Raw genomic sequence first — 26,667 nt, forward strand, 5'->3', positions numbered from 1 at the left:
CAGAAGCTCAATCAGAATCTTTTAACTACAGGTTAGCTCATGAAGCAGTTCAATATATTATTGTCCAAGAAGTCCCAGTTTTGACCAGAAACCTGAGTATCAGAACATAAATTTGAAACATTATTATGACATTATTCAAACTTATATCATTTCTTTATGCTCCTGGGACGACTGCTGCAAAAACTTATCTGTTAAAATGATCTTAAAAAAATTAAAGAATGCGCCCCTATGACATTCAAGTATTACTCATCTGGGGGAAAGTGCTGTATCAGTTGTCAGAAAACAGGAATAGGATAACATTTCCATAAAATAACGTTTCATTGAATTTCATACCCAACCACTATCGTTTAATTGGGGCTAAAATACCAATTACCAACTCAAACTGAAATTGTTTGAATGAAGATTTTGAAAACATCATTCTACAAAATTTATTTCCGCTAGTTGTTCACAAAATTTAAGCGTTTCATAAGCATGCTTTCCAGGCATGAATTTGAAGCGGACGGTATCTTAAACATACCTGTCAATTAGCAAGAGAAAAGGCAGAGCTAAGATTTTAAAATTTTCGAATTTAGTTTTCAGCAATAAAAGAGAACACTTTTTCAGTTTGTGTGGAACCAATGTCATTCTCCAATGATTTCGGAAATTTTACATTGGATCTAACATCGTGTTTTATCATAAGTTTTAGGATGTAGAGAATAAATCAGTTTTCCCCACAATTACTATCAAACTTATCAGGTAAATTACTATTCTTGACAAAAAATATATATTCAGATATTAAAAGAGAAGATTGTACACACAAACGAAAATATTTTGCATATAACTTACATAGAAAGACATCCCGTTTTTGCCTAAAAATTAAATATAGAAAAATCAAGTGGCCTGTGGCCTTACAAGTTACCTAGTACAATATTACTAATGTGGTCAGCCAAAATCGTGAGATACTTTGATGCGTAACACCAGTGAAACTCATCTCAGAGAATCTATAGCATGCGTAACTTCAGAAGTTGTATTTGTGAAGATGATTTGGCGATTGAAAAATGAAAAAAGTCACTTGTGCTGTAGCGGTAGGTGCTGTAAATAGTAGCTTCAATTTATACATAGCTTCACCAAGCTTCGAATAAATCAGCTTTTCCAATAAAAGGTCTGAGTTATCGCCACAACAGGGTGAAAATAACTTTTCCCACTGATCAGATCTCAACACAAAACATTTAATGCGAATTTCTATCGTGTAATATCTTTTAACGCAAATTTGTTTGTCTTTGTAGGATCTGATAATTTAATATTATCCTTTAAGACCTGCCTAAAATTAATTTGTAAGACCTCACAGTGACTTTACAGTTAGGTAATGCATTATCTGATAAAAGCCGATGTCAGCAATTACTCAAATCTTGCTAGACTAAAACTCCAGAGTCACTGTGGTTCGATCTATAACCTACAAAACAATGATATTGGCCGACAGTTCAATTGATAGATGACATCAAAAAAAATTAAGCCTAGCGAGACGTGTCTGATCCGCAAATAAACGATTTTTGACGCAATTGACTTAAAATGTTGAGCACTGATAAGCGGCCATATTAGCAAGGAAAATTTAAACGACGTCCTTCATTATGTAAATCACATTGTTCCGCTCAAATTATTGTCACATTTGTTGAAATTAGTCTTTATTGATGAGTTATCGTGGTTTAAATTTTCTTGCAGGCCATTTTGGCGTCAATAGGGCTATTTATGCCATATTCTACAGCAATTGTTGTCTTATTGTATGTAAAATGTACGGGATCTTTTCCGTTTGTGAATCCCCAGTACGCTTTACAAACACCATTTACTAAATCATTCTATAAAAATTATGCATGATCCCTTGGGGGTGCAAATAAAATGCTCCTACTAAGGTGGGGGCAAAAATGGAAAGGCGCCCATAATTGCAAAACGCAGACAATAGAGCGCATGCTTGCTAAGTTCATTGCACGCATTTAAATTTTCGTTAAAAATTTTTTGACCTGCTTATAGCGTATTTAGCAGAAAGCCAGCTTTCTGCTGCCAAAATATCTCTAATAAGCCTTTGAGATTTCACTTCTTTGCTAAAACATGAAGTTTCAACTGCTCAAAAGGGTTGATTTTCTAACTAACAATGTGTTGTTATAAGTTTTCTAAAAAATGGGCAAAAATTTATATGCCGAGTAAACCAGAGGGGAGAGAAAGGGGGGTGGGGGGTGCGGGGTACAGAATAAATCCAAATCTTCGACAATTTCTAGAAAAATAAGCATAGTAAAATTTGAAACACTCACTCACACATGCACATGAACAACCATAAAAACACACATCACACAAACAAACACACAAAAACAAAGCCCAATACCAGAAAAAATTTTCTATTTAAATTCTTTTTGGTCAAAACACAAGGTTTCGTCATTGTTCATTTAGGACATCTATGTTTCTTTCGTAAAAAAATCTAGATGTGGATTTTTTAAGGTAAATTTTGAAGTAAAATTTTTAGAAGTTATTTCTTTTCAATTTCGAATTTCATTAACATCATGGGACAATTAAGTTATTCAAAATCTCGCAGATGTGTCATCAACGAGACTTAAAAACACACACTTTTTGTTTTGGACTTTTTTAAAGCAATTTTAAATAAATTTTTCTAATTTTGTCAGGATCTCTGACAGTTTTGGCACTCTGCCTCTTTGTGTCTAACATTTGAATGAACTAACTCCAAGAATAACTCACTCTCCTCTCTCTCTCTCTCTCTCTCTCTCTCTCTCTCTCTCTCTCTCTCCCTCTCTCTTCCGCTCTCTCTCTCTCTCTCTCTCTCTCTCTCTCTCTCTCTTCTCTCTCTCTCTCTCTCTTACACAGACAAACACAAACTACAATTAATACAAACCTAGCTGGCAGATTGCCAGAAAATAGCCGCATTAGTTTCGTAGATCTGCAGTCTCAAAAAAAACAGTGAAAAAGACAGACCAAAAAAATTCGTCTTTTCATTGAAGGCCGATATGTTATATTTTCATTAAAAATCTGTATAAGTTTTTGCTGCCTGCTCTCAAATAACCTTCATTTAGAATGACACGCACCCATTTGACTTTATCTCTTTAAATTAAAGTAAATAAAAGTCAACTTCAAAGTGAGGAAGTCATTTTTGAGAGTGAGGTAAGTCAAGTGTGACCAAAAATTTAATCACGCGAATGAACAAAAAAACTCGCTCCACTAAGAGCGAAAAATGACATCACACACGCACTTCCGTTGAAATTGCATGAACGAATGAAAAAACAGATTTGAAGTGATTGTGACGTCATATGGTCGTAACAGAAATCGCGAGGAAATAAAAAAAAAATCATGAGAAGGCCAATAATAGCCCCAGCTATCGCTGTGCGGCTATTAAAAACAGAGACACATATGCACCCATACAATCGCGCGCACGCACAAATACAAACCCCGCCACCGAAAAAACTTTCAAAGTTTCTTTTTGGCATCTGATCTTTTCACAAGGTTGCTCACAGTTCATTTCTGTCCTGATTGCTTCTTCTGGGAAACCGCGTGTGGACTTCTTGAAACAATTCCATCGTTAATCGTAAAACTGACACATCTGAAATGAACTTTTTGAAGTTTCCGAATTATCTAGTCAATTTTATGTTTCGTGAGTCATGAGCATGTGAATCAATTTTTCAAATTCTGTAGGCGTGTTATCATCAAGTTTCAAAGCTACAGTTCTCATCGTTACTCGACGTTCGTCAACGTTCATTTTGTCTCGATTGCTTTTTTTTTGGAAAACTAGGTGAGAGAAATTCTTGGGGGAATTATATCGTAATCGCAAAAATGACACTAAAATCTGAAACAAACTTTTAAAAGTTTTTCTTCAAATTTTTTTTCTTTTTGATGTTCAATGAGCATAATCGGTCTGCTCGATTTTTTAAATTTTGCAGATTGCTAACAGCTAGATTTCATAAAAACAATTTTGATTTTGATATTGTAAACTGAAATTTTTCTAACTTAATGAACTTTTCTAACTCTTTAATGTTTCTGACAATTTTTGCACTCTGCCTCTTACTTGTGACTGACATGAAAAGGAATGTTTCAAACTGTTCTCAAAGCCTCTTCTTTAACGTTGAGGAACATTCGTTCTCAGTAAAATTTACGTTTCCGCCCTATCACTTTATCAAGTAAGTTTTTTTGAAATAGGAAAATTTAACAATTTTTATGTGAACCGATAAAGAAAAGACAATTTCTTCTTACTTGCAAAAAACTTGAACAAGAGAAGTTTTTCGATCAAAAAACATTTCGATTTTCTATTCACAGAAACGAACAAAGACTGGAAAAACCCAGTTCAAAACGAAAATTCAAAACAAGTGAAAAATAATTCTCATTTTCAAACAAATTATGTATTAAATTTTTTAACATGGCAATCGATTAATTCTTTCACTCTCAAATTCATCTGTATTTCTTTATACTAGAGGAAATTAGATCAAACTATCTGCTCTGACATTATAAAGAATACAAAAAAACAGAAGCAATGATTTCCTTTTTTCAATATTGATTTGGGTTGATTTGATGTTCCTTTCATGGCACGGGTTTTTTACGTCAACAATGTGTTGAAAATACTTAAATGATTAGTTCTAATGAATTAGGAATTTTCCCCAAAAAAACTAGAATTAAGAAGAGCACATTTCTCTGCTTTTAAATATACATTTTCATGTTGATTTTTGCTATTTTGAGAGCTCTAAATTCGCTGAGTTCTTCAATTTTCCAAAAAAACATTCTGATGCAGAGAAAAAAAATTGAACAATAAATTTTAACCAGCAGAAAACACACAGAAGACATAAATGTTTTTAAAACAAAATTTTGAAAAAGATTTTTTGGAAAATTTTTGATCATATAGTTCAAAGTTGTTAATTTTTAGGCTTGAAACTGTAAAAGTCAAGTAAAAATGTTTCGTAAAAAGACACGCCCGACAACAATAAATGCTTCAAATTTAGAAAGCAATTAATAAACATATTGAAAGTAAAACGCAATAACGTCGGACAAATTACCTTCGAACTACTGACAGGGGCTTGATTCTGTAAACTATTAAAAACTGTAGTGATTTGTACGTGCTATAAATTATCTAAGAGGCTTCAAACAACTTTATGAGGATATAAAAGACCACTATTAAGATTTAAAGCAAAAAAAAAACAAATTAGACGCAGTTGTCATCTGATTTTTAGTAGCCAACTGCTGCCGCTTGATTTCAGCGGCTTAAAATTGTCACTAAGAAAATGCTTGAGATAACGTTAAAACAAAAAGTCAACGACGTAAAAGTCACTCAACAACTCAACACGGGCAAGAAACCATTTTGAATAACATAGCTGGCAGGTTGCCAGAAAATAGCCGCATTAGTTTCGTAGATCTGCAGTCTCAAAAAAAACAGTAAAAAAGACAGACCAAAAAAATTCGGCTTCTCATTTAAGGCTGATATGTTATATTTTCATTAAAAATCTGTATAAATTTTTGCTACCTCTATTGGCTGCTCTCAAATAACCTTCATTTAGAGTGACACACACCCATTTGACCTTAACTCTTCGAACTAAAGTAAATAAAAGTCAATTTCAAAGTGAGGAAGTCATTTTAGAGAGTGAGGTAAGTCAAGTGACCGAAAATTTAATCACGCGAATGAACAAAAAAAACTCGCACCACTAAGAGCGTAAAATGACGTCACACACGCACTTCAATTAAAGTTGCATGAACAAAAAGCAGATTTGAAGTGGTTGTGACATATGGTCGAAAAAAAATCACGAAATAAAAAAAGAACATAACAGGATGAGTCCTGACGTACAACTCGAAGAATTTTCATTGACTAAACAGAATACTAGAACTAGAAGAGACTATGAATGGGTTGGGAAAACCATTTAGAATAAAATCCAATCCAAATAATCGAAAAAACAGTAAAAATTAAAGTGAAATTGCCGCATGTGAACAAAAAACCACTAGCGAGAATGCGAATCTTTGTTCAAACACCGTTGTCTCACTCTACTTTAAAATTAGAGCGAATTAATTTCAGGCCACAAAACCACTTGCTTTTTCGCTCTACTTCCTGTTTTGGTGTGACCGAAATCACTACTCCAATTTGACTTCAAAAATCACGTAAATGTGTGAAGAGATCTTAAAAGACAATTCAAATTCTTTGAATTGTAAAAAACCCCCAGCTATCGCTGTGCGGCTATTAAAAAAGACACGCGGAAATAATAGGTTCAAACTTTGTTCAAAAGCAATCAATTAATTGTAGCACGAGATCGATGTTGGAAGTTATTAAAGCAAAAGATGAAGCAATTGAATCACTTTACAGAAAAATTTATAAGGTTCAGTCATTGATCTTATTTCTTCCACCAAGTATGCAAAATTATGGTGCCGGATAAAAACTTTAAGTTTTTACTATTTGTTGACAAAATGATTGGAAAAAATTCTCCAGCTATTTTTGGTGACTGTTTACTTTCTTCGCTCGATTTCCATAAAATTAGCATTCTTTCAGTACACATGGGTGCCGCCGGCCCTTTCGATAAAAAGATACAAACAGTGGATTTATTTTTGCTCTGCTTCAAAAGTTTGCCTCCATTCCCAATTAGCAAAGTTTTGTTGATGAGAGCGGTCAAACTTAAGCTAAATGTCAGAATTAATCAGTTCTGGGTCTGAAATATTGCAAAAAAGACCTGAAGAAAAGAATATATCGATTACTTTGCATTCCATAAAAATTTAATCCCAATTCAGCAAAAGTTCACCTTGGATTGAATAAGCACAATTACAGATAGCTTCAAAATTAAATAATTATTAATTAATTCAACAGCAACATCATTGTCATTGGTATTAAATGCAGCTCTTAACAGCACACATCACTTGTAATAACTGAAACTGCCTCTATAATAGTAATAGATTTAAATTGCTAAGCGCGGCTCATCAATTTCATATCTAGGAAGAATAAAATAGCAATAAAGTTACAACTACGGACTCAATTCAGGCAAAAGGTCAATTCTTCAGTTTTAAATATTAAAAATTTGCCCTGTTTAGAGATCTATTTCAATGATTAATTGTGAGCAATTGTCGTAGATTTTTGACATGGAAAGCTTTTTATCAGAAACTATGGAAGTGAAAATTATCGTCAGTTAGATTCCAAAGAGGGAGAAAATTCACAATCATATACTAAATATTGAGGTCAATTTTCGAGTAAACTATTCATATATTAAGTTCTCAGGATTGTGAATTTATAAAAGTAAGTTGCAAAACGGGATCAATACCTTCGTATCAATTTTCAATCAGATTTCCTACTCAAATATTCTTTTAAAAAAACGTCCATTACGAGACATCAAGCTGAACACCGCCAAAAACAAGGCAATTATATATTTTTAAATTCCAATCTAACTTGACTGAAGTTTGTTTCAAAACAGTTTGTCTAGGAGCGTGGTAAAGAAGCATTAAATCGCAATATATTTTCTAAACCAATCAGTTGGTCTAAAATCTTATTATCAAAAGATTTTTCGCTCAATTACAGAGCTCAGAAGAGTTCAGCTCAATTTTTAGTCTGTCCCATTAAGTTAAAACAATCGAAAGTTTGAATGTTAGGTCCACTTCGTTCGCTTTTATCTAAATGTTTAAAAATTGAACTTTGAAATATGTCCAATGATTCCTTCAACTTTATGGGGCACGCTATACAGTGGTATAAATTGATTATAATAAAATCAACACAGTCACAGCACCACTCGCTGTTATTGTATGTAGTGATGAATGTGTGATAAGTGAGTGAGTGCTCACTTCAGTATTGTCTCTACTCTTGTCGTGGCTATTACTCTTCTTCTAGTAGTCATCGCATGGTGCCTTGTGAGGGAGGTTGTCGAAGTCTATCTTCTCGCCAGTCATGGCCTCGTAGATCCTCACAATGTCCAGGCTGGTTGTCTCGAAGTGGGTTGTCGGGTCATAGCTGCTGCTCACAAAGATCTAAAAACATTACTCACAATAACTGCTCCGTTTTCATTATCAGCAAGCTTTCTGTCCAAACTTCTTATTATCAAGTCGAAATAATCAAATTGAAGGTATAAAGCTGAATTTGGGCAGTTTTAGTATCATGTTATATATACACTCAAGTTGTGCGGTTTGAAATTGTGCGGTTCAAATTGTTTGTTTACGTCTCTACTCAAATCAGTGGGCCATAGCCAACATTCAGGTTGATAGTTCCTACCTCGTGTAATGAGTCGAGGAGCTAAGCCAGACTGGTTTTTTTGTTCGTCAATAATGACTCCCCAAAACGTTCATACAATAAAAGGCGTCATTTCAAGGCTCTTGTATAGTACAGTATTATAACTGCAAAAAAGATTTCTTAAAAATAAACCAGAATCGTTTTTCTGCAAATATATTATTCTTAAAAACACTTGAATAGAAAACAATTGAGCAAATAAAAACAATTTATGTAAAACCTTCAGCTAAAGAAAAAAAAGTTAACCACATATTAAGAAGAGTTTGAGTTGAAGAAAGGAGTTCGTGCTAAAATCATGGCTCCGTTTTCTTGTGTCCGAAATCATTTTCCCCTCGCATCGGTTGTACTCAAGTTACAAGTATCGTGCAGGACTTCTACTGGCTGAAGGTGATTTCTCTTATTTTCAGTTTATGTTGTCCGGGCTAGCCTCGTAGATTATGTGAACTATACATATGCATTCGTTTCTTTCGACAGGTAAGTAAGCTTCTATATGTAAGAAGCTTAAAATACTAACCATAACAAGGAGGCTCGGTAATGTGCGTACGCACATAATGTCCCGACCCCGCTCATCCACATTCTTGACTTAATTGGCTACCCAATGATAAAGTGATAGAAACCTTTCAAAAACATACATATCGTTCAAAAAACCAAAGATGAAATAAAAGAAAGCCACGTTTGAGGGCTGATCAAACTTTTTGTTAATAGGACTACTAAAAAAAGACAAACATAGCCGGCAGATTGCAAGGAAAAAAGCCGCGATAGACGCTTGAGGCCTTCCATGAATTGAAACAACTAAAGAGATTAGATAGACAGATCGACCACCAGACCTTTAATAGACCACTAGACTTTTTGAATTAGCTTTGGACTGTCATTTTTATGAGACACAAGCTCTATAAGGAGAAAGCCCTAATAGGGCTCTTCAAAATTAGGATCTTTTCCGTTTGTGCCCCCTCAGCTTAGTGGGCGCATAATATTTGCACCCCTCAGACGCACGTGCAATAATTTTTACATAATGACTTACTATGTAATGGCACATGCTCTGTAACTGGGGGGCGCATAACGTACTGGGGGCACAAAGTGAGAAGATCCCAAAATTAATATTCGAAATCAAAAACTCAAGACTCTAATAATCAAGAATTAGGGCATACATGTTTGGCACTACTTAGATGCACACTATTGACCTTTAACAAGTAAATGTTCATAAAATTTAAAGTTCCATAAGTGAGGTCAGAAGTCATTTTTTTGAGTGAGGTTAGGTAATCGAAAAAGTCAATTCCAAGAAGTCAGGTTAAGACGAAACAAAAATCTGTTAGAGGAAGTAAAAAAATGAGGAGCGCTATAATAGCCAAAAAATGAGGAGCGCTATAATACCCATTAATCATAAAAATCAGATAATGGACATTAATTAGGATCAAAACTGGATATCTACACTAAAATAACAAAGACAAATTAGCATCAGATAAATCTTAAACAAAACAAATTAACCTATACTTCATCAGAAAAGATATGGGACCTGTCCTCAATCGACTGGGTAACAGGTCGATAAAAAAGAGCAAAAAGGTGCAAAGTTCCAAAATACGTTTCCATTTATGAAAACAGGTAAATTTTCACATAAGATATTCACTGAAAACACTAAAATTTTCATTTCTATCTCCATAGGAAGCAATTGAGACCTGCCATTCTTCAGTGCATGTCATACGACTACAAAAGGGACAAATACCGGCAAAAATAAAAAGTTCAATTAAACTTAACGCGAAAATGGCAGTGAAGCCGATAAAAACAAAAACATGTCACTAAAATTCCTTAAAACATAGTAAAAATAGCATGATCAATTGCTCAAAAATTCAAAGCCAATGGGACCCACCGTTATAGTAAAAAATTAAAATGAAAACAAAAATCCTTTTAAGTGTACAAATAAATAAAATCTCAAAAATTTTATGAAATCTCGTAACATCAGTAAAAGAAAAAGCCGATAACAAGTGATTGCAATTAAAACCAGTACAGATATCACACTATACATCACTGAGAACGGGTTGTTCCCTGTCTTTACAGAGACTAAGCCAGCACTCGGCCAAAAAAATTTAAAAATGGCGAAGCTCAAAAATCCAAATGTTTTTGAAAACACATGTTTTCAAAAGTCATTTCAGACTTATGATTTAAACAAAAAGCATGGAAACTGAAAATTGAACATACAGAAATCTTCGAAACTTTTTTTTATAAAAATACATGATCGAAACCATCAGTCAAAACAAATAACTAACAGAGAACGAAATGGTTGAGTCAAAACTATTTCAGAATTCTCATTAGCGCGATTGAGTTATATGGTTACGAAATTGAGAGCAAAAAGAATAGTTAAATTTTTTAAAATTAATTTGAAAGTGATTAAAACAAATATCTACAAAATGAAATAGGATCGGTTATACGTTCAGTTGAAGCAATTGGGACGTATCATTACCAAGTGTTTTCCTAAAATAACAAAAAGATAGACAAACAAAGGCAAAAAAATTTAAAATTCACTAAATTTTGCTAGAGAACTGTCTCAGCTCAAAAGCAAAAACTAATCAACAAAAACAATTAATATATTCAGATACGCTTTTCTTCAACGCTGTACTTTTTCCAATATGAAATGCCAATAATGTTGTACTTCCTTTCATTCGACAAGGAAACCCAATGAAACTAAAACCGGTAATTATGCTCAAAAGTGAAAAAAAAATTCGAAGTATCAAAACCATCAGTTAAATATAGAACCGTTATAGACAATATATTATGTCTCACAGGAAAAAAACACAAATATATTCAAAGTCATAAGAGACATTAGATAACAACTGAAAGCACTGCCTAGGTTCAATTTTAGCTCTTAAAAAACCAATTGAATTTTTCCTTGGGGAGACTGTCATTGCACAACAAAAAGTATCACAAAAGAAAGCAAAACATAAGGCAAAAAAATTTTACGCAAACAATTGGCCAGAGCCATAAGAAACATGAGCTTAATTCTGAAACCATAATATATATTTGTTGGGCCTCATTTTGAAAAATAATATTTGTCAATAATTGAGCACTTATTTGATATTTTTGTCAGTAATTAACATAAAAATCTATAAATCCGGAAATATTTTGAAAAGGCCACGCCCCATTAAAAAATAATTTTTTTTACCGCAAGGATTCATAATCAGATCAAGATCAGCCGTTTATTGCTGCACGTCTAAGAAAACACTCAATTGTTCAAATGGTTGAAAAATAGATCAATTTCTAAACAAAATTTATTAGTATATCAAAAATAAAAGGCATTTTGTATAAAATTATAATTATCGAAAAACAAGCAAAAATCTAATTTCAGATGACTCTAAAAGCCAATGGGAGTACAAATAGCTCTCCTTTTGAAATTTCAAAGAACAAAACCGCAATTTTAAGGTTTCTACTTTCAGCAAAAATATAGAAAATGGGCTAAAAAACATATTTGGTCACATTTTTGAAGAAACTATTTTGAGAAATTTAGCATAAATTCTAGAATGAACTTGGATCGAACAATTCAGCAACCCTCTTTTATTTTTAAAAATAAAACTAATACCACCACCATTAACAAATTTACTATAATTTAGCAAAATTGGCGAAAGTTTGGTCAAAAATACGTAAATGGGAAAACAAAGGAATATTTTCACCTATTCATAAAACTGTAAACCTCGATAACTCCCTGTAAAAAGCGAAAATCAAATAAAAATATTTTTAATTCCAAAATCTACGCTGGACGGCTTTTCTAAAGATACCACTAACAACTCTCTACAATGATAAAATCGATCGGCCAAAATTGACTGAAAAGAACTCCCATTTGAGCATGCAATTCCTCCCCCACTAAAGTGGGTCGGCACAAAAAAGTTAGATATGTAAAGGGATCGGAAAAGTAGTTGGTGTGCGGGGCTCGAACTTCCTTGTCTATGGTCACTGATTCGTAAAATTGCGCTGCAACAAAGAGTCCTGTTAATGAACTTCATTTTCCTGGTCATCCGAAATCATTCAGTTCGCAATCATCTCGTAGTAAATGATATTCCAGTGAGATTCGAACTGACGCATGTAAAAGTATCACAGAATAGCTATTTGCCCTAAGAATCATTCGAACAGCGTCAAGCATTTATCGATATGTTTACAATTGGATATCTCTTTCCGTAATCAGTTTGGCTCATAAAAATGGAGAAGTAACAGGTGATAAAATATCATTTTGAAAAAAGAACAAAATCAGATATGTTGATGTCTTTATAACCACAGAAAAGTAGTAATAAAACTTCATCCGAAAAAATAGGGAAAAAATTATTTGTAAGCAAAGCTAGCTGAAATTCTTCATATTGAGTAAACCGGTAAAACGGGATAAAAGTGCTACGCTGACCTAAACCATAGAAGAACGGATCCAAACAGCGCGTAGCACATAATTAAACGTATTCGTGATCTAATGGGATTTTCTATGTTCTTTATTAATTCGATGTTCTTTATTAATCGGTGTAGTGTAGTAAAAGGGAAGAAACGGGATAAAGAAGAGGGCGGCAAAGAAAGAGTATGCTGACCTTCACTATGCTAGCACTATATTAAAATCACTTAATCCGTCCGGCCTCGAATAGCGGCTGGCCAAACCGAAAAACAAAACTTGACTTATGTTAACGTAGGTGGATTGAGGAGTTGCATTAGGCCCCGAATTCAATAGCCAAGTGGCCTGCCATATTTTCTTTAGTTTGATTGATCAGATAGAACATACATGAACTTGATATGCAATAATTGTATACGTGACAAAGTAGATAGATAGGTAAGGCCGAAATCAGGATTGCACGTCATACTACTAAGTTATAAAATTGTTGTGTGTTCTGTAAACCAACAGAACTAATTAGCCCAATTTTGTGTCGTTAGCTTGACCGAACTATTGATAGGAAGAAATTGCATAGAAAGGAGAAAAATTTTAGTCGAACTTGGAAACTAAACAAAATTCGTATCAACTTCGCCGATTCGCTCGTGGTTTCTCAATTCCGCCATTGTGCTGTATGTCCTGAGTCGTTAGCGTGAGAGCCAAAACTCCGATTTGCTGTTTTGTCTTGCCATTCATTTTGTAGTTGTGGTATATTTCCCTCTTTTATGCTTGCTGCCTTCGAACCCAATTCTGCAAGTGTATGATTATTGTAGTTTGGAATTCAAAAGGAATTTATCCTGATATCTCAAAATTCGAGCTCTTTGATCAGTTATTGTGCCATTAGTCTATGGTGCATGAGAAATTTTGGCATTATATGATATGATCAAGATTACTTTTGCATGAGTTGAGTTGACAGTCGTTTTTTGTTTGAAAATTCTACAATAGACCGCAAACCGTGTTCGATTGCCTGGTTAACAAAATCTGCATTTCTCTGATATAATCTCCAGAAGCAAAATCTTAGAGCTCGATTCTGGACGTTTTGAAACCAGATGAGCGCACGGGATTGGTCCAGCCAGCAAGCATTTGCATAAATGAGCATAGAGCGAATCCAGGATTTGGAGACTGGAAGTAGACTCGATTATGTTTAGGTTGCTCAGTCTCCACAGCTCTCTCTTATCATTTAGTCGCACAAGGTATTTCCACTTAAGGTGAGGTCCGAGAGTAATACCGAGAAATTTTAGCAATACGGTCATACCAACGGGCAAATCTTTGATGTTCAGATTGAGCGCCGAGTCTTTCTTTGAGGGATTTTTGAAGATCATGTATTGAATTTTACTCGGTTTATGATCTGGAATGAATCGCATAAATCCAGGAAGTTTTTTAGCGATCATTGGAGGATTTCTTGAATTATTTGGTGGAACGCATCTGTAATATAAGGCAAAATCATCAGGCAACTGTGAGATTTGGTTTTTCAATTTGGGCTACCGACCAAAATAGACAAAAATTGGAGTCATCAGAGTTCATATTCAAGTATAAGTTTATTTGTGATAGGATACAAGTTATCTAATTGATCAGGAATAATTTTAGCCCCGGTGATCTTAGTTTAAGAATCAATTCAAGAAGCCAGGCACGATCAAAAGCCTTTTTAACGCCTAATCACGCCAGCCCAGCCATTTTAAACCACTGAAAAGCTTCACTTACAAGTTGATTGAGTTTTAAAAGAATGTCTGTTGTTCAGCGATCACTTTCCTGTTATTGTTTGAGTTACGCGAAAGTATGTAATTACGCGAAAAAATAGGGAAAAAATTATTTGTAAGCAAAGCTAGCTGAAATTCTTCTTATTGAGTAAACCGGTAAAACGGGATAAAAGTGCTACGCTGACCTAAACCATAGAAGAACGGATCCAAACAGCGCGTAGCACATAATTAGACGTATTCGTGATCTAATGGGATTTTCTATGTTCTTTATTAATTCGATGTTCTTTATTAATCGGTGTAGTGTAGTAAAAGGGAAGAAACGGGATAAAGAAGAGGGCGGCAAAGAAAGAGTATGCTGACCTTCACTATGCTAGCACTATATTAAAATCACTTAATCCGTCCGGCCTCGAATAGCGGCTGGCCAAACCGAAAAACAAAACTTGACTTATGTTAACGTAGGTGGATTGAGGAGTTGCATTAGGCCCCGAATTCAATAGCCAAGTGGCCTGCCATATTTTCTTTAGTTTGATTGATCAGATAGAACATACAAGAACTTGATATGCAATAATTGTATACGTGACAAAGTAGATAGATAGGTAAGGCCGAAATCAGGATTGCACGTCATACTACTAAGTTAAAAAATTGTTGTGTGTTCTGTAAACCAACAGAACTAATTAGCTCAATTTTGTGTCGTTAGCTTGACCGAACTATTGATAGGAAGAAATTGCATAGAAAGGAGAAAAATTTTGGTCGAACTTGGAAACTAAACAAAATTCGTATCAACTTCGCCGATTCGCTCGTGGTTTCTCAATTCCGCCATTGCGCTGTATGTCCTGAGTCGTTAGCGTGAGAGCCAAAACTCCGATTTGCTGTTTTGTCTTGCCATTCATTTTGTAGTTGTGGTATATTTCCCTCTTTTATGCTTGCTGCCTTCGAACCCAATTCTGCAAGTGTATGATTATTGTAGTTAGGAATTCAAAAGGAATTTATCCTGATATCTCAAAATTCGAGCTCTTTGATCAGTTATTGTGCCATTAGTCTATGGTGCATGAGAAATTTTGGCATTATATGATATGATCAAGATTACTTTTGCATGAGTTGAGTTGACAGTCGTTTTTTGTTTGAAAATTCTACAATAGACCGCAAACCGTGTTCGATTGCCTGGTTAATAAAATCTGCATTTCTCTGATATAATCTCCAGAAGCAAAATCTTAGAGCTCGATTCTGGACGTTTTGAAACCAGATGAGCGCACGGGATTGGTCCAGGCAGCAAGCATTTGCATAAATGAGCATAGAGCGAATCCAGGATTTGGAGACTGGAAGTAGACTCGATTATGTTTAGGTTGCTCAGTCTCCACAGCTCTCTTATCATTTAGTCGCACAAGGTATTTCCACTTAAGGTGAGGTCCGAGAGTAATACCGAGAAATTTTAGCAATACGGTCATACCAACGGGCAAATCTTTGATGTTCAGATTGAGCGCCGAGTCTTTCTGTGAGGGATTTTTGAAGATCATGTATTGAATTTTACTCGGTTTATGATCTGGAATGAATCGCATAAATCCAGGAAGTTTTTTAGCGATCATTGGAGGATTTCTTGAATTATTTGGTGGAACGCATCTGTAATATAAGGCAAAATCATCAGGCAACTGTGAGATTTGGTTTTTCAATTTGGGCTACCGACCAAAATAGAAAAAAATTGGAGTCATCAGAGTTCATATTCACGTATAAGTTTATTTGTGATAGGATACAAGTTATCTAATGGATCAGGAAAAATTTTAGCCCCGGTGATCTTAGTTTAAGAATCAATTCAAGAAGCCAGGCACGATCAAAAGCCTTTTCAACGCCTAATCACGCCAGCCCAGCCATTTTAAGCCACTGAAAAGCTTCACTTACAAGTTGATTGAGTTTTAAAAGAATGTCTGTTGTTCAGCGATCACTTTCCTGTTATTGTTTGAGTTACGCGAAAGTATGTAATTGGATTCACAATGTTTTATGACTATATTTTTCACTGCAGTTTTATACATTTTTGCTCAAAGACAGATGCTCAAATCAATGGGTATGTAAATTTTCTGCATTTGTTCGATCTTCAAAATGTTTGGCAGCCTTTTTAAACAGTTGAGCTGGAAAATAGAACACATATTATAGCACTAAACACAATTTGGTAGCTCTTTAAGAATTCATAAGCAGATTCTGAAAGGTCCGGTGCAGATCTTTCTCGAACACCTCAGAAGTTCAAAATCAGTTATTGTGACCACAACACCGGTTGGCTCGCTTTCACAACTGTTAACTGGGTTTCATTTTTATTTCTATTGCAGTGTTGAGCTACCAGTTCCCAATCTGTTGTGATTTTAGATTGCTTCGTTTACCATTCGTTAAAACATTTTCTTTTTTCATGGTATGCGACTGTAGTGCCTTTTGTAAACTAAACTTGGGTAGCCCGCGTAAATTTGTTTTGACTGCTCATTGGTTAGGTCTTTAATCGCTTTCCCGAATATTTTCTGGCCTTTGTCACCTAAAGTTTCAACTTTTTGGCTATTCTTTTCGACACAATTAGTCTTATGGGTCGTTTTGATTCTTTTTGGAGATTCGTATTCGTCTTTGGGTGCAGTTTTCTTCTTTCTTCTTTGCTTTCTTATTTTCAATTTTATCAATTTTCGTGTCTCAAAAATGTATGAAACTTTTCTTGACAAAAAATCTTAGAATGATTAGCGAACTAAATCGACAGTATTGCCACTGAATTGATTGATCTCCTTCTTTCCTGGTTAGTGATGAGGCGAAAAGTTTGCTGGTACGAGAATCTTGGTCTTTTCTCCTCTATTTCCATTAAAAATAACGTTGATCTTTAATAAAAAAGGGATCCGTGATGACCATTAGAACAGGTTTCAGTTGCCACCACGTAGTTAATGGGGATACACTTCTTTTGCCAATTTTTCGTTTTGTTCACACACTGAATAAATTTCTGTTAAAAATAAAACCAATCCGTTTGTTTTGTTAATTAGTCCGCGGCAGTTCCATTGCATTATTCTAAGTTTATTTTAACTGAAGTTCTGGATGTTTGATGTATAATTTGTCGGCACTGTGTTTGCGCTTCTGATGCTTTAGTGTAATCTTTGTTCATCAATTTTTTATTGAAGATGGGCGAGGCGCTGTTGGGGACAAATTTAATTACAATACTATGACATGGTTTTGAAAACTGTGCGTATTTTGCTCAAGACCTCTGCTAAGAGAGTAGCAACTTCTTCAGTGGAAGGGGTCATTTCGTGGTTTTTCTGCGGTTTGAATTGACTTGTGACGGCTGAAAATTTAAATTCAATTAGTTTCTTCCAAGACTCAGCTAACTTGCTTTGATAGACAGGAACGCCGCGATAAAGAGCGGCATCAGCGCCACCAAAATTTGAGCATTTGCCGTTTACTTTTTGGACAGAGCAGTTTTTAACGATGTGCTTTTGAGAGCACTGGAGACATCGAGTTGCATTGCTTTACTCTTTTGCAGAGCGAACAAACTGTTGGAATTTGAAGCATTGCATTACATGTTGATGTTCATGGTTCGCAGCGGTAGAGCAGCTAGCCTATTTTATCAACATGTTTTTTGAGCAGTGCTGACTCGATTATTTGCATTGCTGATTACTTTTATTATCTGTATTACTCTTAACACTATTTGAAAAACAAAGAGAATAGGCAATGTGAGTTCGCACAAACTTCCTACAATATCATAAAATTTAAAGTTCGAAAAGATAGTACAGATAAAAGTTCGTACAGATATTTATTTGTAAAAAATCTTGCTCCTACTAAACCGGCCATGTTTTTTACGTAGAAATTAACGGCAAACGACGACATTTATTCAATCTTTTCGTGAGTAAAGAAAGAACCAGGACTTATGGCAGCAAGAAAATAAATTTGTCTTGTCATTTAAAGTTCTGCATGATTTTTACTTAGACGCAAAATGCCCTGACGGTTCTGTCCAATCTTTTCCAATGTAAGGGAACGTCGACATACCAAAAGAGTAGGTTAACGGAGTTCTTTCCGTCACATGAGGTCGGAACAATGAACAGGCTGCGCGCTGAATCAGCCACTCAAAACCAAATGTTGGGGAAAAGTACCTTCTCCAGCAAAAACAAACATACAAAATCGGCGCTAATTTGAGATTTGATTCACATGTGCCAACTGTTCAGAAGGTCACGTCCCTTTTCTATTGCTGAAGTTGAAGCATGCGGGATATGGGTTGGAGCATATCAAAAAGCTTTATTGGTCACTATTATTCCTCATTTTATGTACCGCTCAGTTGTTTGGGGAGGCGTTAGTTATACTAATCTGGCAAAATTAGAAAGCATTCAAAAGAATGCGGTCAGATTTTGACTACTACATGGTTACAAGTCTATTTACCAATTGACGCGTCGTTTAGATCTGTCTTTTCTCCAAACAATGGTCAAAACACCCGGACACCTATTGGATGATATTTTACCAACTATTGCAACGATCGTCTCAGACCACGTTTGCCCTCATCAGATGACGGAGTCAAGAAAGGACTGAATCGGCTACTTCCTGACAGAATTTTAAATTTACAGATAATGCAATTTTTAGAGCTTTTGGTGCGCATTTTGTTTTTATGTCTGCTGGATGTCTTTTTCCAACTTAAATTTACATCTTTATCTTTACATCAAAATCGTCTCACCTGATCGTCCTGGCCGGATCCTGTTGGGACATAAAACTTATCCAGGGTATAAAACGTGTCAATTGCTGGGCCTAGAATATCCACCCCACTTCTGACTTCATCTTTCCAGTTTCCTGAACAAGATTCGCTCATAGTCGCAACTATGGCCAAGTAATATCCCTTGGGTGCCACCTCATTCTTCCAACCAACGCAGCACACGTAGATGTCCGATTTACGATTGCATTGTTGCCGTGGAATGATAATTTGACAGGAGTCCGTTGGTGGCTTAACGCAAGAAGGAGGATGATCAAGAATTACAATAGCTCTCACAACCTCGTACACCTGTTTAACCTTGTCCGGAACGTATGAGGGGTCGCAAGCGCACTGATCGGCTCGAGCAATTTTGCCGTCAACAACTACCCCGGCGAATTTCCCGTCTTTCATCAATATTTTCTCAAGAGCAGCTCTCAGCATATACGTGCCACCATACCTGGCAGACAACCTGGCAAAGCCCTGAGGTAGCTCCCCTAATCCATACATTGGGTACAAGTACGGGCTGCAGCCATACTGCATTAGTGAATCCAAATAGAGCTTCATCTTTTTGACCGTGAGGCCGTAGGGCTCGTCGAGATAGCTATCATCTGTGTGGAGCGCAATCGCGTGACCAACAAATTCAATTGTACTATCTGCGAGAGAATACTTCCTCATCAAATCAAGCATTGTAATCTGGCCTGGGTGGCAACCTTGGAATGTCGCAGGATCCTCTGGGTCAAATTTGTCTACAAACACCAGGAAATTTTTGAACCTCCTCTTCTCCAGGAGACCTAAAAGGTCAGATCGCAACGCTTCAGACTCATTTGCGGGTACTTTTGATACGCGGAATGAATTCTTTTCGCATTTGTATACATAACTGCCTTCAATTTGCTTGAACTCGACGTATCTGTGCACATCAGTGTAGATCAGCACTTTAATCAACTGAAACATATTGCTTATCAATCTAGCACGAAGAAAGCGTGATGAAGTAAGCAAAAAAATTGTTACCTTTCCTGTCGCCATTAATATTTTCGGAATTAGGTCAATACACCAATCTTTTTCGCGTCCATACTGCTGTGCAAGCGAGCCGTCACCCCGATGCTTTACGTAGAGGTCTTTCAACGTAACAGAGGTGGTGTCTCCACCGTAAAAATCGTTTTTGTCAAGATGCAAGACCTAAATAATGGTAACAATAATCTTGTGAAAAAGATTATACCTATTGATTCATAAACAGATTGACTGGAAAGGCTAACCTTTCGTTTAGATCTGGAGAGAAGACCTGATACAACGCATTCCTTGAGCCCTGTTCCCAGACATATGCAGTCAAATTTAACTTCTTCGCCCGTTTGCTCATCAGTGACAAGAGGTGGAAGGGAGTCGTGCTCTGCCGAATATTCCTCATAGACTGCCATCACAAGCATCTGAAAACATTCGATTAATTAAAATAATCGTTTTTCATTGTTTCAGTCTGTTGAAAATTTTTCCGTTTGTGCCCCTAATATGTTATGCACCCCCCCCCCCCCCATTACAGCGTACGTGTCACTACACAGTAAAATATTATGTAATATGGCACGTGCGTCTGGGGGATGCAAATAAAATGCACCCACTAAGCTGGGGAGAGGTGCGCAAACGGAAAAGATCCAAATGAACACCGGGTTTGTTGTTGTTCGGATTTTCAGCCACAGTGAGGGAATCTTTCACGAGTTTTCACAATCGAAAAAATTATATACAGTCTATAAATAAATTTCTTGAAGACGCCCCGTTCCAATTTATTTGCCATACAAACGTCAACACAATGTGCGAAGAATTTTACCAATGTAAAAGAAACCAATTTGTCAAATTAAAATAACTTCCAATACTTAAAACAAACGTTTTCGAACTTTACGTTCATCGTCAGGTTAAAACTGTTTTACAAATTGTTAAAAGATAAAATGAATATGTATTTACATTTGTCTGAGATGACAATTAAAACAATTCTAGGAAACATTCTAAAAAATTCAATCGAAAATTTTTCCTTATATACAATATTTAGCCTATTTACAACACATATTTACATCTGTTATCAATTTACTTAAAAACATTCCTATTCCGGATTTCTCGATTTTGTCCATGTTCTTGTATTTTTAGGGTTATTCTGAATTTGCCCTAACCATAAGTATCCCTCTTGTGGAGGTTTTGCAAATTTCGTTTTGTCATGCACAAAATGTTTTTTGCCCTATGCATTCTCATTTAGTCAAAATTATGATTTGAACTAATATTTTAGCGTGAGTTCCCTCCCCCTATATTCGTCGCGTGTGTTTAGTGCCGGCTTCAGCTTGCTGATATATATAGCTTCGATGATCATTAGTTTTTCTACTGACCGACAGGCGTCCAGAATTCTCCATTCAATGTCATTCGTGGCGCCACGACATTCAACTAGATGTTGACCCACCTGTGAATCCTTCTTCTGATGTTCTGTTATCCTTGTGGTAACATGCCGGCTTGTTTGCCCAACATAGATGGATCCGCATCCATTACATTTAATTTCATATACCACGTGGGATTTCAGATCTCTATCAAAGGATGATTTCAGGGTGGGGAGGCACGATCTTAATTTTCGCGTTGTAAAAACTACTTGCAATTCGCATAGTTTCTTCAATTTGCTTGCGAAGTTTTGAGTGAGGTTGCCTCTGTATTGTAGAAAAATAGTTGGCTTATCATTAGATTTAGTCTTGCTTTTTTGATGCTCTTTTGGTGTTGTTCTTAATTGGTCTTTACCGCCACTTATTATTTTTTCTAGAGTCTGATTCACAATTTTTGAAGACCATTCCTCTGGATATTGATTTTTGGTCCAGCAAGATTTGTTCTTTTCAAGAGCCTGATCGAAGGCCAACCAATTAGAGGTTGCATTAAAAACCCTGTGAACCGTCCCTTGAATCACATTTTTCTTATGTTGAAGCGGTGCACAGCTGCGAAAATTCAGTATTCTCGGTAAATCTATAAAATTCATACTCGCTAAAACACTAAAAACAGTGAAAACTTCTCAAAGTATTATGTAATGAGCCCCTCTATAGGCCTTGTTTTTAAAATATTTGACAAAGTAAATAAAACAAACGTTTTCGAACTTTACGTTCATCGTCAGGTTAAAACTGTTTTACAAATTGTTAAAAGATAAAATGAATATGTATTTACATTTGTCTGAGATGACAATTAAAACAATTCTAGGAAACATTCTAAAAAATTCAATCGAAAATTTTTCCTTATATACAATATTTAGCCTATTTACAACACATATTTACATCTGTTATCAATTTACTTAAAAACATTCCTATTCCGGATTTTTCGATTTTGTCCATGTTCTTGTATTTTTAGGGTTATTCTGAATTTGCCCTAACCATAAGTATCCCTCTTGTGGAGGTTTTGCAAATTTCGTTTTGTCATGCACAAAATGTTTTTTGCCCTATGCATTCTCATTTAGTCAAAATTATGATTTGAACTAATATTTTAGCGTGAGTTCCCTCCCCCTATCAAATTAAAATTACTTTACCAATATGTCGACAAAGTTGTTGAGACATATGTACCTCAAAGAACCAAACATCGCCAAAGCCTCCCTCCGTGGATCTCTGCATTCACGTCAAATCTTAAGAAACTGAAAAAGCAGAAAAGGCTGCTTGAAAGAAAACCAACGAGTTATCGGAAAGCAGCAGTCATGAAGCTGGAGAACTTGATAACCGAGTCAGCCGAGGCAGACAGAAAAGACTACCAGGAGAATTTAATGTCCACAAGAAACACCGACGTTATATTCAAACACCTGAAAAGTCTCAATAAATCTTCCAGCCTTCCGAAGCAAATCTTGAGTGGTGATAAAGTGAGCACCGTTGTCCACAAACAAGTCGACATTATGAACGAGTTCTTCCATTCAGTTTTCTCTCCAAAACAACCATTCAGAATTTCTGACATCGAAACGAAAAATCTTACATTGACAAACTTTAACATATCGGTTGAAGCCAATCATTCCTTCGTGTCCTAATTCGACATTACTAAATCCAGGGTCCCAAATGGGCTCCCCCCGGCCTTCTTCAAGAAAACGTCACGACATATCTCGGTCGTCCTAAATAAGCGTCTGAAGGTGATAAAGAAGCAAAGAAGGATAGCGGACACATGGAAGACAGCCACTGAGACGCCAATCCACAAGAAGGGAGACAGACGCTACGTACAAAACTACCGTCCAGTGTCCCTACTGGACATAGAGAGTAAAATCCTGGAAATGTGCATCTACGTGGCTCTTTACGACCACTTTGCCACTTTCTTGACAAAGCACCTGCATGGATTTGTTAAAAATCGATCTGCTTTCACAAACATGATTACTTTCCTGAAAAAGCTCCACGACGCACTCGATAACGTCCAAACGCAGAAGTTATTGCGTTCTACGCGGACTTCTCGAAAGCCTTCCATAAAATACCGCATTTCGAGCTACTAAAAAAGGTTGCAAATATGGAGTAGGAGGATGTCTCGTACAATTTCTCATGGACTACCTAATCGACCGGAAACAGTTAGTAAGAATCGATAACACAGGTTCCGGAGTTCGAGACGTTAATAGTGGAGTGACTCAGGGCTCACTACAAGGCCCGCTCCTGTTTTGCATCTTCATCAACGACTTACCCGACGCGCTGAAGTTCTCAGACCCATTCATCTTCGCAGACGACCTGAAAATCCTCGCGATTGGAAAAAATCATTGGACCATCCAGAAAAACCTAGACAGCATTTCAACGTGGGTCAGATCAAACAACATGGAGCTGGCACTGAACAAATGTGCTCAGATAACATTTCGAGGGAAAAAACAAAATTTCGATATTGTTGGTGAAGATTTGGCAAATGCAGATACAGTAAAAGACTTGGGAATTCACATCAAAGATGACCTGAATTGGAGTAAACATATAGAAGAGCGACTCAGGAAAGCTAACAAATTACTGTACCTCCTCAGACGAAACGTCGCAGTACAAAATAAACCACTCATAAAACTTGGGCTGTACAAATCACTAATCCTACCCGTTTTGCTATACGTCTTCATCTGCGTGAGCCCATCACAAATCGCGCTACAAAACCTCGAACGCTTTCAGAAAAAAGCATTGAAATGAATCGCGGAAAACAAAGGAATGAATTACATCAGTCAATTTCGGTTGCTCAACATTCTCCCCTTGCCTACGTTTCTCCAAGTGAACGACCTACTTCGACTTGCAAAAGTCATGCATGAAAGTTTGCACTGCATCGAACTACTTGACCTCACCAGCGCCAATGGACGCACAAAAGAAGTCTTTCGGCTACAAAAAACAAGAACGGAAAAAGCTAGAAGCGATTTCACCTTCTGAAACTGCAGACTTGCAAACCGATTAGAAAAATATGTTTAATTCAATAGACCTTATGGACTCTAGAAGAGACTGATAAACCTAATGTTGGAGTTTTTCATTAAACAATTTTGTGATAAGAACGTCTACATGTGGCAAACCTTTTGCAACTGACATATATGCAGAAACAAGTGGACTCTGTTTTAACAACTGACGACTGGGCAAAAATCAGCCCTGCAAGAAAGCCGCTTTGAATCGCCAACAACAACAACAATGAACTTGCAATTGACTCTATCTATCCAATTCTAAGAAATGAATTAAAAAAACGAACTTCTGAATTTCATTATAGATAAATAAAATTTACAACATTTCAGATTTTAATTTGATCCCACAAATTTTTTTCAATCTTTATTCCAGAGTTTTTAAAATTCCCGGCCATTTTATTTTCAACTCCTGAAAAGGAATTTTAACTTTCCTTCCTTGATGTTTCTTATCCTTAACTTGTTGGGGTTGACAAAATTTCAAAACATGTACCAGGATAATATTTGAATTTGAAAAATCAATAGAACTTTTTTGCAATTGAACTAAATAGTTAATGTCAATACAATTACCTCCCCGGTTTTCCTCACGTGTATTTAGTTCCGGTTTCAACGTTTTGATGTAGATCGCTTTTATTGTCATTAGGTTCTCAAGCCCGCGATATGCATTGAGAATGTTCCATTCATTATGATGCGCTGTACCAAAATATTCAACGAGGTGTTTTACAACAGGGGAATCTTTCCTTTGATGTTCTGAAACTCTAGTGGTAAAATGTCGGCTAGTGGTCAACATAGATGGAATTGCATCCATACATGTAACTTTATATACCAAACGCAACTTCGGATTTTTATCAAATAATATCAGTATGGGCAAGCAGTTTCTTAATTTTCTGGTTGTGAACATGATTTGAATAAATAAAACATTTTTTCAGTCTGCTAGCAAAAACGTGAGTGATAGTTCCTTTGCATTAAACAACAAACAACGATTCAAACTCATATTTGTTGATGTTTTTAGATGTTTTAAGATGATGACGATTTTTGGTGGTTTTTGTTAACTTTTTCCTTTACAACTATTTCATTCAACTTCTCATTACCAATAATGGAAGACCATTTAGTTGGACACCAATTTACAGTCCAGATGTTCTGATTTTTCTTCAGGGCTAAATCAAAGTATTTCCAATCACTGCAATGAAAATCTTATATTAAGTCCCTTAAATCACATTTTTCTTGTATTGTAACTGTGCAGAGCTATGGAAATTTAAATTTAGGATTATGCCAGTTTAATTGGCGTTCCAATAGCAATGGCAGCTAAATTTTTTTTTGTTTGTTTAAGTTTATGTTCAGAACTTGGAATGCCAGGTTTCCATTACCATTGGGTATCGCAGGAGTAAAATGTAAGTTTTTGTAAAAAATATTTTTAATAATCAAGGTACCTTAATGAGCGCCCCTTAACAATACACACTTTGTCATCCAAATACCTCATGAAAAGACTTAGTTCCTGCGTGTCCTCCGTTGTATCATTTTCTGCACAAAAGAAACCAGTCCATACATTTTCCTTCACATTTTATACTCCGTGTCAGTTTCGCTTTGACGTTTCACATGAAACCAGTGCTTAGATGATTCGTTCTCGACTCCTTTCCCTCGGAAAGTAACGCGTTGGATAAAATCAATCCACAATCCTTTCAAGTTAAAAGTTTTTGTCTCCCTTCCCGCATTTGTTTTCTGCAATCATTTTCATAGAAATCATACACAATCTAGTTGTGCTAAGCCTTTGATTTTTTTTTTACTTAGCCTTCCTTTTTTCATTACTTGATGCATACTGATATTCATTTATTTCTCATTTTTTACGATTAGATCGTCACGTTAGTCATTTTGAGCCTCAAATTGACTGGCACCATGGATTTTAATTCATTTATCTGAGTATATTCCCTTTTTCATCACACAAAAATCACACAATATGATACGGCTATTAATTTTTTATCTTTCAAAAATATTGAGTTTTTAAACCCTTCTATCCATTGACGTCTCACGTAAATTATTGGCTGACCAATTTGGCGACAATTCTAGTTGACATAACTTTTCACCGTCGGTGTTGTTCTATCGTAACTCACAAACAAATCTGTCTACGTACGCATGGAAGTTCACTTCGTTCAATTCGTCTCTGATTGGATGCTCTGGAGCTGTTGATAAGGTCACTGGGACAAAATCCTGCTGTTCAACGCACTCTAATACAACAACATTTTTTGCGATCCATTACGCAAAAGCATGTTCTGTCCCTCAGACATTCTCGCTAATTTGTTGATAAGTGTCTGACCAAACATTTTGCATTGA

At 35.9% G+C, this 26,667-nt stretch overlaps 1 protein-coding gene across 1 annotated transcript; it reads right to left on the bottom strand.

Moving 5' to 3' along the window:
- Window positions 1-6,672: 6,672 nt before the first annotated feature.
- Window positions 6,673-20,411, bottom strand: LOC142344888 (rab GDP dissociation inhibitor beta-like). The gene is made up of 4 exons (XM_075396931.1): window positions 20,228-20,411; window positions 19,983-20,150; window positions 18,963-19,916; window positions 6,673-7,950 (listed from the first exon to the last, which is right to left on the bottom strand). The coding sequence occupies exons 1-4, from the start codon at window positions 20,393-20,395 to the stop codon at window positions 7,810-7,812; spliced, it is 1,431 nt and encodes a 476-aa protein (XP_075253046.1). The 5' UTR covers window positions 20,396-20,411; the 3' UTR covers window positions 6,673-7,809.
- Window positions 20,412-26,667: the final 6,256 nt, after the last annotated feature.

Source organism: Convolutriloba macropyga, chromosome 8 (assembly GCF_964194025.1).
Source record: "Convolutriloba macropyga chromosome 8, txConMacr16.3, whole genome shotgun sequence".
In the NCBI taxonomy this organism is placed as follows: domain Eukaryota; kingdom Metazoa; phylum Xenacoelomorpha; order Acoela; family Convolutidae; genus Convolutriloba; species Convolutriloba macropyga.